The sequence below is a fragment of the Temnothorax nylanderi genome, unplaced genomic scaffold, assembly GCF_030848795.1.
Source record: "Temnothorax nylanderi isolate EJ_2023f unplaced genomic scaffold, tnyl_v1.0 TNYL_tig0016_pilon, whole genome shotgun sequence".
Lineage (NCBI taxonomy): Eukaryota > Metazoa > Arthropoda > Insecta > Hymenoptera > Formicidae > Temnothorax > Temnothorax nylanderi.
Window position 1 is genome coordinate 217070 of NW_027249078.1, and position 17956 is coordinate 235025.

Below are 17956 nucleotides of genomic sequence, written 5' to 3' on the forward strand. Positions count from 1 at the left end.
AATACGCGTATCAAGTGATCGGTGTAAACTAGGCCAGAGTGACGCTCGGTCTATCGGTGTGTCGGCAGCGCTCGGCAGTGCCGAGCGAGAGGGAGAATATTACTCCCTCCAGTCCCTCCTTGTCGCTCTCACTTAGCTCACGCGATCGACGATGTTTTTACGCTGGAAATGCTTTCTCTGTATCTCGGCGTGAATCTGAGTTGCCGTTGCACGATAATCAAAGAGCGATCTATGGAATAATGTAGAGATGTAAAAATAATTAATAAACATAAAAAAATTGTAGTAAAAAATTTTCTTGATCACTCTTGCAGAAATTTTCATGCTTTGACCTATACTCCTATTATTTTGACAATTTCTTTCCGAAAAAAATTCCGTAGAAGAGAAGACACGTTTTTTTTTGTTTGTTTGGCCTACAATTAATATTTCCGAGTGTAATATTTGTAAGAAATTGGATTTGTCGGTAACTGTTATACTTTTAAGTTAATTAATATCTTGGAAATATTAAATTCTATATATACGTATGAGATATTTTCGTTAATAAATATATTTATATAAATACTATATTTTATATATTTATTTATGTCGAATAATCTGATATATATGTATATAAATATATATATATATATATAATATAACATCAACAAACTTCCTTGACCATAACTGGCAAATTTATTAATAGATAAAACGACGTTTTGGTCCAAATTTGGACCCTCTTCAGGTGAATAAAGCTCTTACAAATACATTCAACAGGCAATTCATGACTCATATTCACACTAACAATGCACAAATCATGTAAGTTTTACTTAGATACTCTAATTTTATATTTCCTTTATTTTATTCAAGTTATCACAATACAAAAGGGAAATTCTTTTTCTGCCTCTAGTCTTCAGTTTCTGACTTGCGAGCACAGTGTCAAGTGTCATGAATTGCCTGTTGAATGTATTTGTAAGAGCTTTATTCACCTGAAGAGGGTCCGAATTTGAACCGAAACGTCGTTTTATCTATTAATAAATTTGCCAGTTATGGTCAAGGAAGTTTGTTGATAATATTTTATATTCAAGAAAATGTCCTATCATTGTTATATACATATACATGTTTTTTAGGATATTGAACTAAATAAGAAAGAAAACCTGAGAACTTGAGTTGCCAGTGAATAATTAAAAATTAGTAAAGGTATTATGATCGATCCAACTGGCCAAATTTTATTGATCACAAAAACGGTACGTTCGACCGCAGATTCCGGTCCTTTTCAAGCGTAATACACTACTCACAAATATTAATTTGTCTGACATAATGCCCAAACTACGCCGAATCTAAAAACTAAACGACAAAAATTGAGCACTCCACAATAAATATAAATAAAAATCCATAAAAAATTATATAAACCAGAAACTTACATATTTGTGCGTCAAAATCAAAACGGTAAAATACTTGTTAAACGGCATTATTTGTTAATTGTTTGTATCGGAGGAACATGTCAGAGCCGTGCGGTGCATGGTAAAATTTAAACTGGCAAACTTGACAATATATAAAAACAGACCAGTGCCGTCAATAATAAGCTAGGGCGTAGAGAGGGAAGTAGCGGGGAAAAGTTGAGCGTGTAAAAAATCTTCCCTCCAGGGGGTGGGGGAGTCCTCCCGGACCCTTTAGGGGCACGGGGGAGCCCTCCACTACGGGTTTTGCGCACCCGGAGTACCCGAGCACACCAGTACCGCAATCTACGGCAGCCCTACGGGTCTGTCGTGGACCGGGGAGTCCTTTTAAGGACTCGCGAGGTAAGCGGCCTCTATAAAAAGTCCGCTCGGCTGGTCGGAGCCGTGAGGGAGGAGCTTAGGCTCTCCTAACCGACCTAAGGGAAGGAAAACCCTGACAGAAAACCGGGGGTCCGGCTGCCCTGCTTAGGAGTCTGTCGTTGGCTTCGGCCACCCAGACTCCCGCGTCGCGTTGTCTGCGGCTCGACACACCGTCGCTCCGAAAGTTAGGCTCTTTAAGTAATCGCGCTCGCGTTGTCTGCGGCTCGACACACCGTCGCTCCGAAAGTTAGGCTACAAAGTAATCGCGTGGCGTGCGTTCTGTCTGCTTGGCGACAGTCACCCGCCTTCGATAGTTTATAGTTCGGCTATACAATTAAGTAATCGCGTGGCGTGCGTTCTGTCTGCTTGGCGACAGTCACCCGCCTTCGATAGTTTATAGTTCGGCTATACAATTAAGTAATCGCGTGGCGTGCGTTCTGTCTGCTTGGCGACAGTCACCCGCCTTCGATAGTTTATAGTTAGGCTATACAATTAAGTAATCGCGTGGCGTGCGTTCTGTCTGCTTGGCGACAGTCACCCGCCTTCGATAGTTTATAGTTAGGCTATACAATTAAGTAATCGCGTGGCGTGCGTTCTGTCTGCTTGGCGACAGTCACCCGCCTTCGATAGTTTATAGTTAGGCTATACAATTAAGTAATCGCGTGGCGTGCGTTCTGTCTGCTTGGCGACAGTCACCCGCCTTCGATAGTTTATAGTTAGGCTATACAATTAAGTAATCGCGTGGCGTGCGTTCTGTATGCTTGGCGACAGTCACCCGCCTTCGATAGTTTATAGTTAGGCTATACAATTAAGTAATCGCGTGGCGTGCGTTCTGTCTGCTTGGCGACAGTCACCCGCCTTCGATAGTTTATAGTTAGGCTATACAATTAAGTAATCGCGTCGCGTTGTCTGCGTAGCGACACCCCACGCTTAGAAAGTTAGGCGTGTAAGTAATCGCGTCGCGTTGTGTCTGCCTAGCGACACCCCACGCTTAGAAAGTTAGGCGTGTAAGTAATCGCGTCGCGTCTTGTCTGCTTAGCGACACCCACGGGCCGCGAAAGTTAGTTAGGCTACAATTAAGTAATCGCGTCGCGTCGTGTCTGCTTGGCGACACCCACGGGCTAGTTAGAAAATAATAAATATTAAACTCGTGTCTGCTTGGCGACACCCACGGGCTAGTTAGAAAATAATAAATTTTAAACTCGTGTCTGCTTGGCGACACCCACGGGCTAGTTAGAAAATAATAAATTTTAAACTCGTGTCTGCTTGGCGACACCCACGGGCTAGTTAGAAAATAATAAATTTTAAACTCGTGTCTGCTTGGCGACACCCACGGGCTAGTTAGAAAATAATAAATTTTAAACTCGTGTCTGCTTGGCGACACCCACGGGCTAGTTAGAAAATAATAAATTTTAAACTCGTGTCTGCTTGGCGACACCCACGGGCTAGTTAGAAAATAATAAATTTTAAACTCGTGTCTGCTTGGCGACACCCACGGGCTAGTTAGAAAATAATAAATTTTAAACTCGTGTCTGCTTGGCGACACCCACGGGCTAGTTAGAAAATAATAAATTTTAAACTCGTGTCTGCTTGGCGACACCCACGGGCTAGTTAGAAAATAATAAATTTTAAACTCGTGTCTGCTTGGCGACACCCACGGGCTAGTTAGAAAATAATAAATTTTAAACTCGTGTCTGCTTGGCGACACCCACGGGCTAGTTAGGCTAATATTAAGCCGTGTCTGCTTAGCGACACCCACGGGCCGCGAAAGTTAGTTAGGCTACAATAAAGTAATCGCGTCGCGTCGTGTTTGCTTAGCGACACCCCCGGCCGCGAAAGTTAGTTAGGCTACAATAAAGTAATCGCGTCGCGTCGTGTCTGCTTAGCGACACCCCCGGCCGCGAAAGTTAGTTAGGCTACAATAAAGTAATCGCGTCGCGTCGTGTCTGCTTAGCGACACCCCCGGCTTCGAAAGTTAGTTAGGCTACAAACTTATCGCGTCGCGTTGTCTGCGGAACGACACCACGCTTACAAAGTTACTTACGGGGAGCGCGCTTTTAGCGCTATAAGCGTGCTCTGTCTTTGTTCAACTTTCAGTAAGTAACAGAGATAGAATGACGTTGTCAGCGCTAATAGCGTCTCCCCGAACGCACCTTTAATCGAATCGTTCATTTGAATGTTTCAGAAAATAACGACGCAGAAGATGACATCGGAGCAGCGAGGGAATCCTGCGAAGCTGACATCCCGAGCAGCCTGAGAGGAGGAGGAGGCCTAGGATAGGCATCGGGCATCGGCGTACCAACACTTCTGGTAAAAAACTCATAAACTATCTTTATTGCTTATCCCCGCAGGGTTTGCAAGGCGTTTTTATAAGGAACGTTACCCAAACCTTTACACTACTACCCTTCTCCTCTCACTTTAACCCTTTGGACCAACAGCTTAACGTCTCTTCCGAAAGACGGAGCCCAGTTTTCTCCGCACAAGAGCCTATCTTGCACGGAGGGGCGCAGCTGCCGGAAAAACATTCCATGTTTACATGGCTCTAGTGGACTTGAACCTGCGGTTCCTCAGATTACGAGTCTAGCGCTCTACCACTAGACCACACTGCCGCCCCACTTCTGGTAAGTGTTACTTTTCATTTTTTTTTTAAGATATTATAGAATCCCTCTTTGTGCTTATTCAGTTCCTACATTAAACCGTGTTTCGGAATTTAAATTAGTAAAAAAAAATATTTTGAAAAATTTGATTCAAGTTGATTCTAACGTAGAAACCTTTTTCGAAGAAGTAATTTAAAATATAATATTAATCTGAATAACGAATAAGATGTTCGATGCGCGTGACACGTATTTAATCGATTCGATTATTTTTATGTTACAGAAAATATCCGCGCGGGAAGGAGCATCATCTTCGCATCGAGGGAACACGAGTGACATCCCGAGCAGCCTGAGAGGAGGTGGAGGCCTGGAAGAGGCATCAGGCGCCGGCGGAATAACATGCGGTAAATATAATTGGTTTATACATATTGTGTCTTTCGCGGAAAGTTTAACCAATCGGTTTTTCAATCGAATAGTAAAGATAGTCAGAGAGTAGAAATTAAAAAAGAGTTTAATTTTTTAAATTCTATTTTGAATTCTTGTGTTCAGTAAATAGAGTATACTTTCAAGAAATCAAACGTGTTTTTTTATTAAATTTATTTAATTAAAAGAAATATAGAATTCCGTGTTTTACCTTCGGTAATTATTTTTCGAAATAAAGACTGTCTCTTTTCTTCCCTGCTCTAATCTGGATTATATGTTTGATTGTTACAGAATCATCGTAGCAACGTTGCAGATACAGCTCCGCTTCTGCGCATCGGTGTCGGTGAATTTTAACGTAGGGATGCGTGGGGAAATAAGCGTGTAAAAAATCTTGTCTATAAATGACATCACGCTTATAAAGTTAAGCGTGTAAAAAATCTTGTCTATAAATGACATCACGCTTATAAAGTTAAGCGTGTAAATAATCTCGGGAACGCAGCATTTAGCATAACTCCGAAGTCCGAGCGAAAGTACCTCACTGTGGTACCTCACTAAAGCCTTGTGTACACGATACTAGAAATCGGTCCGAGTTTCGGTTTAAGCCAATGAAACTGCTGCTTTTCTGTAAGAGCTGCAAGTTGATTGGCTTAAACCGAAACTCGGACCGATTTCTACCAGCTTCGGCGGTAGAAGAATGCAGACATACATTCTGCTGTCTCTTTCTTTCTCGCTATAGCTATAGCTAATGCCGCCAGCCGCGAGAATCGTACTCGCCGCTCGTATGTTTCTTTTCGTACCTGTAAATAAATCTGTAAATGGAAATACATTCTGTTATACATAAAAAGATGTAAAATAATTAAAGAAATAAAGAATAGAAGAAGCGTAAATGATAAATGAATAATAGAAATACACTCTTTGCCAACATATGTCTACCTCTTTCTTCAAAGTTCCGTTAGGAATTAAGAAAAATAACTTGTAATTAATACAAGAAAAATTGAATTAAAAATTAAATTATTTGTCCCAAATAGAAAATTAGAAAATATTCTGTTAGTATATATATTAGTATATTTAGAGTATATTTGTCTACTTTTTACTCTGATAATAGCAAATAAATATAGTAAAATTATATAGGAAAAATATTATTTTTACAATAATAATTCTGTTTTTCATTTTCTAAATGAAAAACGGTAATCTCTTCCGTTATGAAAAAAATTTAAACAATTGTTAATTTGACAATTCGACAATTAATAAAAAATTATAATTCAAAAATAACGTTTTACACAATTGTAAAGCATATTGCAATTATAGTGCATAGGAATATACACAAGTAGGTATTAATATTATCACAATATTAAACAAACAACTGTATGTTTATATTTCCTAATAGTGTATATCTAATACATTGAAAAGGAAAAGTTATGCGCGCGCAGTGAGAGTGTCGCGCGCGATTGCTTACATTTAATAAAGCGTTCATATTTCACGTAATATAATATTTTAAATGATATTGTCAGTGAAAATAGTTTGAAAATTACACAGCATACACAATACATAAGTAATTTACTGAAAACAACAGAGGTAAAATACAATTTATTTCTCATGTATCGCTATGTATTTATTTCTCTCGTGTAATAATCCGTTCAAAATAAATTATTTCTTATTATTTGCTGTTTTCCAAAAATTAGTTATGTCTGATATTTCTGGCTTTTGCGATGTTTCATCGCGGTGAATAAACTGTATCTGACTTTCGGATTAGGAGCCATGTTCTTTTTGGTTTAGAATCGTACGTTTCGTGAACATTTCAGTTCATTTCATTAGGGTGACGAACAATTTAATAAATTGAAATATTCACAGAATGTCGGATTCTAAATCAAGTACAACATGGCTCCAATCCGAAGCCAAATCTAGTAGTTATATGTTTACTTCGACAATTATTTTCGTTACTTTTTAATAACATTGTTCAAAAAAGTTATGAAATGCTTTTATCTCGCCAACAAATGTCACATTTTTAATTGTTTTAATGTGTGCAAAAAAAATTTAATCAATTTTAAAACAGCATTTTAAAGAACAAAGCTTATTTTTTGAAGAGCTTTTTCAAATGGTTAGAATTTTTCTTTCCCATGAAATTGTGTACCTTATGAAATAAGGGATTCTCTTTCCGAAAAACCATTTTTAACTCATTGTTACTTGAAAAACTTCTTTCGCGATACGCATTGCAACTATAGGGAAAGTTGAAGTTTTTGATTACTCGATTATATATATATATATATATATATATATATATATATATATATATATATATATAATCAAGTAATCTGAATAATAATTTTTTTATTACTCGATTAACCATCAGTTACCTTACGTTTTTACACCCCGATATTACCTCACCAGGGTCTGAGAGACCCCTGCCGTTTTCTCCAGCTTGTATCTTCAAGACAAATGCATCAATTTGAAGTCTTTTTTTTTTTAATCGATGCGTCTTTTAAAGATCTACAAGACTGTGCAAGTTAGATTATTCCAAGTTAAAAAATGTAAATGTTATTTTAAAAAAAAGGAAGACGTGTTTTTCTGAAAAAGCGAAAAAATTTGCTTTTTTTCAAATTAATGTAGTACTGACTAAAAAAAGATACAAGGGTTTTATGAATGTTTTAAAAACCCTGCACGTTTTTTAACAATGTGCAGGGTCTCTCAGACCCAGGTGAGGTAACTGAGGGTTAATCGAGTAATCGGAATAAGAATTTTTTGATTACTCGATCAATCAAGTAATCGGAATAAAAATTTTTGGTTACTGGATTAATCAATTCTGATTACTTGATTAATCAATTGCTCGATTAATCAATAAACAGTGTAAAATATTCATCAACATTAAAACGAAACGATTAAATAAGATTAAATTAATAAAAATTAAAAGAGGAGCTTTATTAGACATAAAGATAACATTAAGTTAACCATTCATTATTACAAGTGGTCTTCCGCACTACCTATGAGGTGCCACTAATAGTGCGTTAGGTTTTTAACGTGGACCTTCGCTTGTAGCCCTATTATACCACATTTTTTATATATGTACATATATATAGATACACTGAAAAAAAAAATACTTAAAAAAAAAGAAAATTTCCTTAATTTTAGTAAATGGCGAGTTTGCATACAACTGTGAACGTATTTTTTTAAAATAAGAAACTTATTTACTTATTTAAAAAACATAATTCTCTTAATAAAGAAAATAATTTATTAATTATAACAAGTATTTACTGCAATACAGTCAATGATTATTGAAATGTAATTTTTATTTTTTACTAATTAGTAATTTTCCAATTATATTTATTACTTTCAACAAAATGTTTCGGATTTAGTATTTTAAAAATTTATTTACTGTATTCCAATAACTATTACACTGTATCGATCGTGTATCTTTTTCCTTAGAACGGAAATGTGAAAAGTGAAAATTTTCGCCATTAACTTCAATGGTGAAAAGTTTCACGTGACTATCTCTTTCTATTCAACACCAATAGAAAAAGATAGTTACATGAAACTTTTCACTTTTCACGTTTCCGTCCTAAGGGAAAAGATAAGTACATCGACCCTCATAAAGTTTATTTTTTTTACTCCACATTAAAAGGAAAAAGATAAACTCTGAACTAGTGCAGCCAGTTCAGCAATAGAAAACAGACCCATTGTTTCTTATTGCACAGAAGAACTTCTTGCGAATTTTTTATTAAATAACAGACAAAATTTGATACATATAAAGACGGAAATGCTTTCTGCACAGTAAGAAGCAATGCGGTAGCTGATTAACCGCCTGCTAAAATAATAGATGCGTCAAAAATGTAATCGGTTACCGCGTTACCGATGGTTTGTACTAGAGTCCCTCTAATCAGAGTCTGTCCATACAGTAGCAACTTTTGATTGGTTCGCCATTTCTTGGCAAAAGCAAGAGGAACGGAAAGAGAAAAAGATATAAAAGAGAAAAAGAAAACGATATAAATGTATATCGCTCTCTTTCTCTCTTGTATTCTTCTCTCTCGTAGAATTTTGCCAGAATTGCAAGTTGGCCAGACTCTGATTATACTCTAGTTTGTACTAACCATTTTTTCTATTATTATTAACACGTTGATTGTTGAATTAACTTAATCAACTAAATGGCAATTTATAGATAGGATATAAATGTCAACTGTTTGCCAATTTGATTTTTTTAAGGTGAAAAAATATTATGAGCTTTGCGTGTAATAAAAAATAAATATAAGTAACATATTAACATGTTAATATAATGGCCAGTCTACAATGAGTCGTTAGTCGTTAGTCAGATGTCGGAAGAGAGTCGGAAGAAATAGTCATACGCGTATTGTAAGGCAATCGGAAGTCTGTAATCGGTGATCGTAAGAGATGGCATTTGGCCAAAGAAATTTATTTTCTGTTTAGAATTTAGAATTTAGAATTTAGAATTGAGAATTTAGAAAGAATTTAGAATTGATAATTTAGAATTGAGAATTGAGAATTCAGAATTGAGAAATGTAAGATGTAAGATGTACGCTTAAATACGGAGTATATATTGACACATATAATAATAAAAGATTAATGAGAAGAGTGAGAGAATAATGGAAAGATGATGAATTAATATTAAAAATTAAGATCTGAATGAAGATAAATGCATAGTTTTCATATATTTGCGAAAAATATAAAAATATGTGAATACACAGAAAATATAGCGAGATATATCATAGTACAGGGAACGAATATCATGAAGAAAACTATACAAAATGTAGTACAACTTATCGTAGAGTATATTTCGTAAATCGTGCATACAATCAGCGTTCAATTATAAATTGCCTAGAAAAGTTCAATCATTCGTTGCACAAATTAACATGCCGTTCTCTCATAACATATTTAGAGAGAAGTGTGATTGCTTTTATTTATTTTTTTTTATTTAGTGTCAACAAACAACATATCCTCATAAAACATTAAAACAGAACTAGAGGACTATGCTAAGCGCTAAGCGCTAAGCGCTAAGCGTTAAATACGTTATGAGAGAACGAATTATCACTCACGCTTATCACACTATCAGATCCGAGCTAATAGTTCGTGTAAAAATATATATATATATATATATGTGTGTTGTATAAATATAGGAATATCTCTTTGTGAAGAACAATAGGTTGTGTAGTTGCGATGCACCTAAACGTACACGCGACATACGAAGAAACCACATGGCACACGAGCGACGAGCTCATCGACTTAAATAAACATTGCCATGCTGTTTCGGCATTCTGCGAATGCAGAGATACAGGCCGGTGATGATCATAATGAGCAAAGGAAGGCCAAGACCGATTGAAATAATCATAATGACTAGAGAAGAGAACCTCTCCTCGGGTGGTGTGCCGTATCCGATCATGAAAGTCCTGCAAAACGTAACATTTCGTTAATTAAAGAGATTAGGGAATTAGATTCTATGATTCATGAAATTTTCAAAATAATATTTGGTAACTGACGACTCACCACGTCAAATAGCTCGTCCTCTTGTAGAAACCGTCTCCTTTCGAGCCCAAGGAAACTACTAACTTCTGCAGTAGAAGATCGTCCACAGCTTCTCCATAGTAACAATAGAGCATCGAATTTTTAATGGCGCTCGTATGATTGAACACTTGTTTCGGTGGATATTGCATCGTCTCCGTGGAACTGGTTACGTCGCGCGATGCGCTATTGTACGACACCGGCCGCCATTGTAAATACGAGCCGGCGTTTAACGCATCCATCACTTCTCTGTAGGGAGGCGTTCTAACTTCAACAACCTAAAGAAAACCATGAGACGAAAGGTTAAGATGATATTATCAATCAAAATATGAAAGCAATATGGAAAGAAATATGGAAGCAATAAATGTCCGCGATTGTTACCTCGAATATGCCCGGAGTGTGCTCGTCGTCCAGACTCTTTTTCGGATCAACGAACAACGGTATCTCGGGATCGCCACCGCCAACCGCGAGCAATTCAATAGCGAATCTGCTGTTGGAAAAGGTTTGGTTGGTCTGAATGTGGTCGAGGATGATGTCCACTTGCGTAGAATTCTCCGTGTGCAACATGTGCGGCACCATATCCGAGTGGTCGATGGTGCAGAATCCTCGGAGCTGACAAACGAACGAGAGAGATTTAAACGTGTTAGGTACAAACAGGGGGACTAAAGAAGCCAGATATATATAATATATGTGTGTGGGCTCAGTGATGTTCAGGCTCAAGATGAAGCTAGTTCTCGCTTAACCGAGCCATTGAGATTATTTTCGCATGCGTCGCTACGTACTACCGATACTTTCTCTTCAATGCTGCAAAATACTTTACCGAAAGCTTTATACTCCCGTATCTGCTGATATTCTTAGCTGTATCGTGATAAGAGTTACCCTCCATATCCAGGTAGACGAATTCGCTCTTTTGCGATAGGGACACGCGCCGCCAGTTGAAATACTCGGTACGTAAAAAGTTCGTATTAGTGACGTCGGCAGTATCAATCAGTGCCGTGTCATTTACGTCGTTGAATTCGATAATCTGTAACACGTAATGTACTTGATATTATTCAACGTGATATAGGTATGCAAACGCTGAGAAATCATAACAGATGACGAAATTGGGTCGCCCGACGGTACAGCTGCGCGATTAAACCTACATCAATACAAATCGCAATTTCTCCCGCGTAATTGCACATTAGCGCGCAATAAAATTAACTGAATTAAACCGCAATCTCGTCGACACTGACGTGTCGTACCCGAAATTCCTGTCAGATGCAGTCGATCGATATGTGGCGCGGAAATCTGTTTGTCCATTGCTGCGAACAATTCCATAGCTTTGTACGTGACCATTAATTCAACCGAATAAGACGAACTAACCGTCAATCGTCAATTACGCGCTCTACAAAGGATTAATTCCGCGAATGTTGCATAGTGTTTATTGAATGAGAAATTTATTCCGATGACGCAAGAATATAAATTATTAGATTTACATAAAATATTATTTTGCTGTGCTGAGATATGCTTGAACGTAGCGAAATTGTCACGAAGATATGTGCGCATTCTCATCTCGGGGAGAAGAGAGGCTTGAACACTCGGTTTGAAGAGAGGCTCTACGAAATGAAGACATTGTCGAGTGCGAAGGTTTAATTAAGAAACCGCGGATGTATCCTTTACACTCGGTAAGGGAATGTGACGAGTGGATTTGTGTCACTCACTCGGATTTACGTCCACGTTTGGTGGAAGTAAATCAGAGTGATAATCAGAGTAATGTATTTTAAGTATTGTAGCATTTTTAACGCACTATTTTTATATTCTTATATCTATGTTGTTGCATTTTTACATTTTTGTTACATTCGACTCGTGCATCTCAGCAAAATTAAAATCGATCACTCGCCTATATGATAATTTATTTAACACGAATCTCGAAAGATAACATAATTAGTAATTTCGATCAAAACTTAGCTATGAAAGATAATTTTCTTAATTCTATTCGCCTCTTGATACGTTTTATTTGTCGCATCGACAAAATAAGTCAGATTTGGTCGACTGTCCCGTTTAACAAATCTTAAACAAATAACTCACGATTGACTTAGCCGTTAAAAGGACCTTCGGGAGGGTTACCTTGTTTATTATTATCCCGAAAGAGTAGGCGGGCTTCTCCGAGAAGCTGAGCGAGTTCTCCCTTCTGGCGAGATAATCATCCCAGGTGATGTTGAGCCAGGCTGACGGCGGCGTGAGCGCCAACAGCACGGACGGGGTGCCGACGAAATCCCACAGGTAATGCAACGTGTCGTTCGGGCCATCGGCTCTCAGGTAGAGCGTCGTCACGTTTCGCTCGCGGCACCGCTCGTCGCATCCCGGGTTCACCCACGACCGCAGCTAAGGCAGGATAAAGCGGGCGTTTTATGCAACGTTGCAGATTAAACGACGTCGTATTAACGGACGGATGGCCTAGATCAGTGCCGGATTGTGCGACCGGCGGCCTTGCCGTTCCTACGAGAGTCCCCCGTGCGATTATTATCGCACAAAACGGCGTTGCACCGTTACGCTAACGCGCGGCGTGCGGGCTCGTATCTCGTATCTGCGAACCGTGAAGTGACGAAAGTTACGTTTTTCCTCTTGTTCATTCTGAAAAAGAGCTCGCGAAAGTACGCGCGATACACTCGGCTATTCCGTCGTAAGTCGTAATACTCTCTCCGTGACTCCGTTGAAAGGAAAATCCGGAATTTTCCCGCATCACGCTAAAATAATTATGAAGACATTTTATTTTTTAATATTTGCGAGTTATATTCCTAACACGTTGCATCGATAACGAAAGAGGTAGAATAAACGCGATAGATTTCTTTGTTCTATTTTCAAACGCATTATATCTAGGTTCGCACAGTTTGCTTCTACGCTTATTTACTAATTCACGGCTAGGATCGATAGTCCAGTTTATTAAAAATTTAAAATACTAGACCTGTATGCAAAGCACGGATCGTATCGAACATTCCTCCGAATGCCTTAAAACATTAATGATTTACGTCGGTGTTTACAATTAACGAACTCGGTCTCTTTTAACGTCACGTATGGTATGTATCGATAAGATAATTATCGTACATATACGATCTTTTGGTGAAAAAATAAAATACCGAGAGGTAAAAATAAAATATAAGATAAACAAAGTGTTCCATTATTAATTCATGTTAATTTACTTATTATATTAGCTTAACCTCTGTATAATCATATTAACTTTTTAATTATTTTGTTTTAATCTTTAATGTTAGATTAATGAGTCGCTCCGGACTGAATTTAATGCGTCAAAGCGTCGTATTATTAGTATTATTACTCATGCACGCTCATGTGACAACCGAGGAAATTTAAAACTCAAGCTGACAGTGAAAAATATTGCGCTGATCCACATCCGCGCGATTAATCATTCCGAACGCTCGCGGAACGATTTGACGTTTGACGCGTTGACGTGCCGATCGCGCGACTCACGATCGACCGTGTCCTTCGATCGCGAGCAATCTAGGCCGCGTCGATGCATTTATCCGATCAGCCGATCGCGTTAGTACGCGAGCGTGCAGCCAATTTATCAATAAATCCACCTGCTTAGCGACGAAAGAAATTTATCGCGATAAGTCTCCGTCGCGAGATTTCTTTCGAAGCGCGCTCGGAGCTTGACGCGGGAAGAGTTGCGGGAGGGAGGAGGGGGCAACCTCGTGGGCGCAACGCCTCGCAACACGCCTCCCCCCGGGCCCCGAATATTGACGGTCGGCGATCCTTTGTCCGTTACGCGATCCATGTAAACGTCGCCCGGAGGTTCAAAGTCGCGCGATGAATCACGCGCACGCGATTCGCGTCCGCTTTGACGGCGCGACGCTGTCCCGCGTCCCGCGGACGACGACGCGCAACGCGACGCGACGCGACGCGCGGCCAGTCAATCGCAGCATCCAGCAAACGCGAATTCGAGAATCGAGACCGAGCAGACCGAGCTACTGTACTCACTGTGCGCCGCGTGGAAGAAGCCGAGTCCGCCAGTGCGACGACGAGCAGGAGACAGAACGTCGAGGCGCTGGCCATGCCTGCCGTCGCGTAGTCGCGTACGACAACGACGATACACACACAAAACGCTCGCGGCTCACGCTTCACGCTTGTCAACGCTGACGCCGTTCGCAAACTGATAGCAACGCGATCGTGACGATCGCGTGGGAAGTGTGGGAACACGCGGCTTCAGGCTTCACGAGCGGCAAGCGGGAAGCCAGCGCCTTCGTGGTTGCGAGGAGAATCAGGCGAAGATCAGGTGCGAAGGGTAAATCATCGCTTGCTCGATCGGTCAAATCGGTACATAAAATATGTCAAAGTCGGGATCGAAGCCCCTACAAAATCCCCATAAACATATGTAAAAAAAAACGCCTCTCCTTGTGTTTAACATCGAGATTAAAAAGTGACGGATTGAGGCAACGTGTCTAATTAATCAAAAAAAATTATGTCTCTCTTTTAATACTTAATTTTAAAAGCTAGAAAAGTTGTATATTGAGATAGTGTCTAATTTTATTACACATGGTTTTCTTCGTATTTGTCGCAAACTAAATTAATTTTCTTTATAGAGACATTTGCTTCATATTATTTGTAGATAGTATAGTAAAAAGAGGGTCGAGAATTAGAACTGTGATACAATATTTCTTTTTCGAAATAAAGAATGAATTTATGAAGTTTGATCATTTATAAGATGAATAATTCTCACAGACTATTTTAAATTACGAACGTAATTATGGACATATTTATAAGGAAAAGGAATATTGAGAGATGGAATAATAATAATTTTTTTAGATATAAAGATAAATTTAACTATTAAATTTGACATTATACAATGTAGAATTTATAACTTAATTCTTTTAAATTATGAATAAAATTAAAACATATGTTTATAGATAACAGGAGTATCGAGAAATAGAAAACGGCATGACAGTAATTTCTTTTTCCTTTCTCTATAGACAGATAATAAAATTATTCACCAAGTTTGGCGTTATAAAACCAAGAATTCAACTTTAAAATATGAACATAATTATAAAAAATATATTTGCAGACGAAAGGAGTCATGTCGAAAGATAAAATTGCGGTTTGGTAATAGTTTCTTTTTTTCGAGAACAAAAAATTGATTCGCGATTTAGGAATAGAACTTGGCATTACGAAACCGGGAATTTTCAGGATCGACTCGTGTGCACGCTGCGTGAAATTTACGTAATGAATTCAAATATTAGACCGGCTTCGTTACATCAATTTGGTAACGGACACTTGATCTGCTTGTCGATTTATATATCATTTCTTTTATTTCTTGTATGACGATGCATTAATCGATTAATCATTATCATGACTTACCTTTCCATCGATCGATGCACACGTTATTGCTGTTAACCAGCGGTTTCGTCGCCGGGTATCCTTACCTCACGCGTCCCTCGGCGAGTACGCGAGTCGCGACATCGAAAAATTCGCCGCGTACGGCGTACTCAAGGATCATACTCACCCGATGGCCAATACTTACCTACCTTACGTCCTCCGCGCGCGGACTCTCGCGCACGCGATAGCGACACACGGCGCTCTTGGGAGGATTTTTAACGTTCGCCGCGTATTGTAAATATGTAATATGAGCCGCCTTTCGCGCCGAGAGAAGGAAACTCGTACCCCATTGGCCGTCGAATTCCGCCAACGGTGGTGGAGTTACCAAGCCTCGGCACATTATCCCGCGTATAGTCTCGTATACAATCCCGCTTTATGTACCTATACAAAGTGCCTTCGTCGGCGCAGGCCTTGAGACGCGTATTAAAATTCGTTGTACCTGTGAAAAAATTCTCATTTCTCATATCGCCGCCGCGCCGCGGTACAATACGCGACGTTACGCCTTGGCGGCGTCGGAAGTCGCTCATGGCGAGACTCGCGAGGCTCTTTGTGTCAAAAGATATACCTCAATCTTAGTCCGCGAGATCTTTGACAAATTTTTACCGCGATATATCGTATGCAAACATTCACGATCTAACAATCTCGCTCATGTAGCTACCGCTCCGTTTTAAACCGGCAAGCTTTACTATGTGAAATTATAATTCCAACGAGATAATTAGAGCTATAGAAGCCTAATCGCAGATATTACTTTCTGACAATGCGACGCGACGTATGAAAAAGCTGGCATAAAAGAAAAACCGCGTGAGACGATAGAAATGCATCCGGAAAGCTTCCTTAGAATTAACGCGAGGAGAAAGGCGTTTTTCCGCGCGACGGCAGATCCCCGCGCAGATCGCGAAACGAAGCGGAATGAAACGTAAGCGTAAGCGTAATTCGCGGCGTCAAGCTCGCGTCGTCTCGCGCGCGCGCGCCGACGATCCCGGCCCTTCTATCGGCGCGACGACGACGGATCCGCGAAAAGGACCGACGCCGATCGGTTCCACTTGGGACACCGGGTACAGGCGGGGAAAGAGAACGTGCAAAAAGAACGTTAAGCGCGCAGACTGCGACCTTGACCGAAGCGGTGTCCGCGCGCGAGGCAAGGCGCGGCGCGGCGCGGCGAGGTGAGGCGAGACGAGGCGAACGTACGTGCGTCCGTCTAGCGCGCCGAGGGGTTCCATTCCCTCATTCCCTCGGCCGGTCTCGAAGCCGATTTCCTTTTCGATACGGACGACTTTTTCGAGCGCGCTTCGAGAGCCGCGGAGCTGACGAGCGGCGGAAGTCGCGCGGAGGGTATAATTTTCCCTGCGAGATGAACCTTCTATCCGAAAAATGCGCGCGGATTTAATTTCATTGTCTTGTTTTATTTCCGCGTGAAAAGGGAGAAAAAGAAATGAGGGGGAGATGTCAAATTTATATGGAGGAAAAGTGATACTCGAGAAAACAGCCAAGTTGTTGGCGCATCGAAGATGAACGTGCATGTCGTGTATGCACGTGCATGCACTTGGCAACGGCGTGCGCTTCGGAAAGTTGAGGAAACGCCGTGGGAGAAATTCTAGAGGCGTTCGCGCACGCACCGCGCACCGCGCAGAGCGTTGCGCACGGACGTCGCGCGTCGGTTCGGTAGGATTTAATTACGGGAAGTAATTACATCGGGAGGAGAGATATAATTAATCGAATCGGTAGAGACCACGATGAGGTCTCTCGCGCGCGGCTGGCGCGATGGCGTGGCGATGTATGTAACGAAGAAAGGAAAGAGTTACGCGCCACCTGACGAATCTGGTTGCGAAATTTTGATCCGAGCCAACTAATTTGCCGCACGTAATTACTAATTAGCGAATCGAGGGAGGTTCCTCCCGTCGTTAGGGGGTCTGCGGAGGAGACCGGGAGGACCCGCGCGACGTGTCTCGGCAGTGAGAAGGGCCACAATAGCGAGAACGTTCAAGGTCAAGGTCAGTCTGGGCACTCCCCTTCGCGTCTATCGGGAGTCGCCCGACGACCGCCCCCTTCGCCCGGGCGAAGTCTGTCTGGGCCCGATTTTTCCGAGATCGGCCGCGAAAGCGAGGCGAGACAAGGCGAAGTAAAAGCCGCACCGGCGCGGCGGCGCGGCTCTCGAACGCACGTTCTTCGCCGACTTCGTGATACGGCGTTGAAGGTCGTCGCAGGAAGTCGAGACCCGCGGGAGAATAGAACCGTCTCGCATATACCGGGTGGCACGATCGGAAACAGGTTTCA

At 40.5% G+C, this 17956-nt stretch overlaps 1 protein-coding gene and 1 long non-coding RNA gene across 5 annotated transcripts in view; one reads left to right on the forward strand and one right to left on the reverse strand.

The window, feature by feature from the left end:
• Nucleotides 1–5697, forward strand: part of LOC139768403 (uncharacterized) — a 60086-nt gene extending 54389 nt beyond the window's left edge. Inside the window, exons 1-5 of one of the 4 annotated variants that reach the window (XR_011717350.1) lie at nucleotides 2660–3889; nucleotides 3979–4103; nucleotides 4232–4414; nucleotides 4671–4791; nucleotides 5102–5697. This is a non-coding gene — a long non-coding RNA (uncharacterized lncRNA). Of the gene's footprint in view, nucleotides 1–2659; nucleotides 4104–4231; nucleotides 4415–4670; nucleotides 4792–5101 lie in introns of those variants that run through there. The other 3 variants (XR_011717349.1, XR_011717347.1, XR_011717348.1) reach the window with 3 other exon arrangements.
• A 3746-nt stretch (nucleotides 5698–9443) lies between these two features.
• LOC139768394 (glycosylated lysosomal membrane protein) lies at nucleotides 9444–14556 on the reverse strand. The gene is made up of 6 exons (XM_071698535.1): nucleotides 14291–14556; nucleotides 12422–12679; nucleotides 11136–11339; nucleotides 10697–10927; nucleotides 10301–10593; nucleotides 9444–10203 (listed from the first exon to the last, which is right to left on the reverse strand). Exons 1-6 carry the CDS (start codon nucleotides 14363–14365, stop codon nucleotides 10032–10034), a joined length of 1233 nt encoding a protein of 410 aa, XP_071554636.1. The 5' UTR covers nucleotides 14366–14556; the 3' UTR covers nucleotides 9444–10031.
• Nucleotides 14557–17956: the final 3400 nt, after the last annotated feature.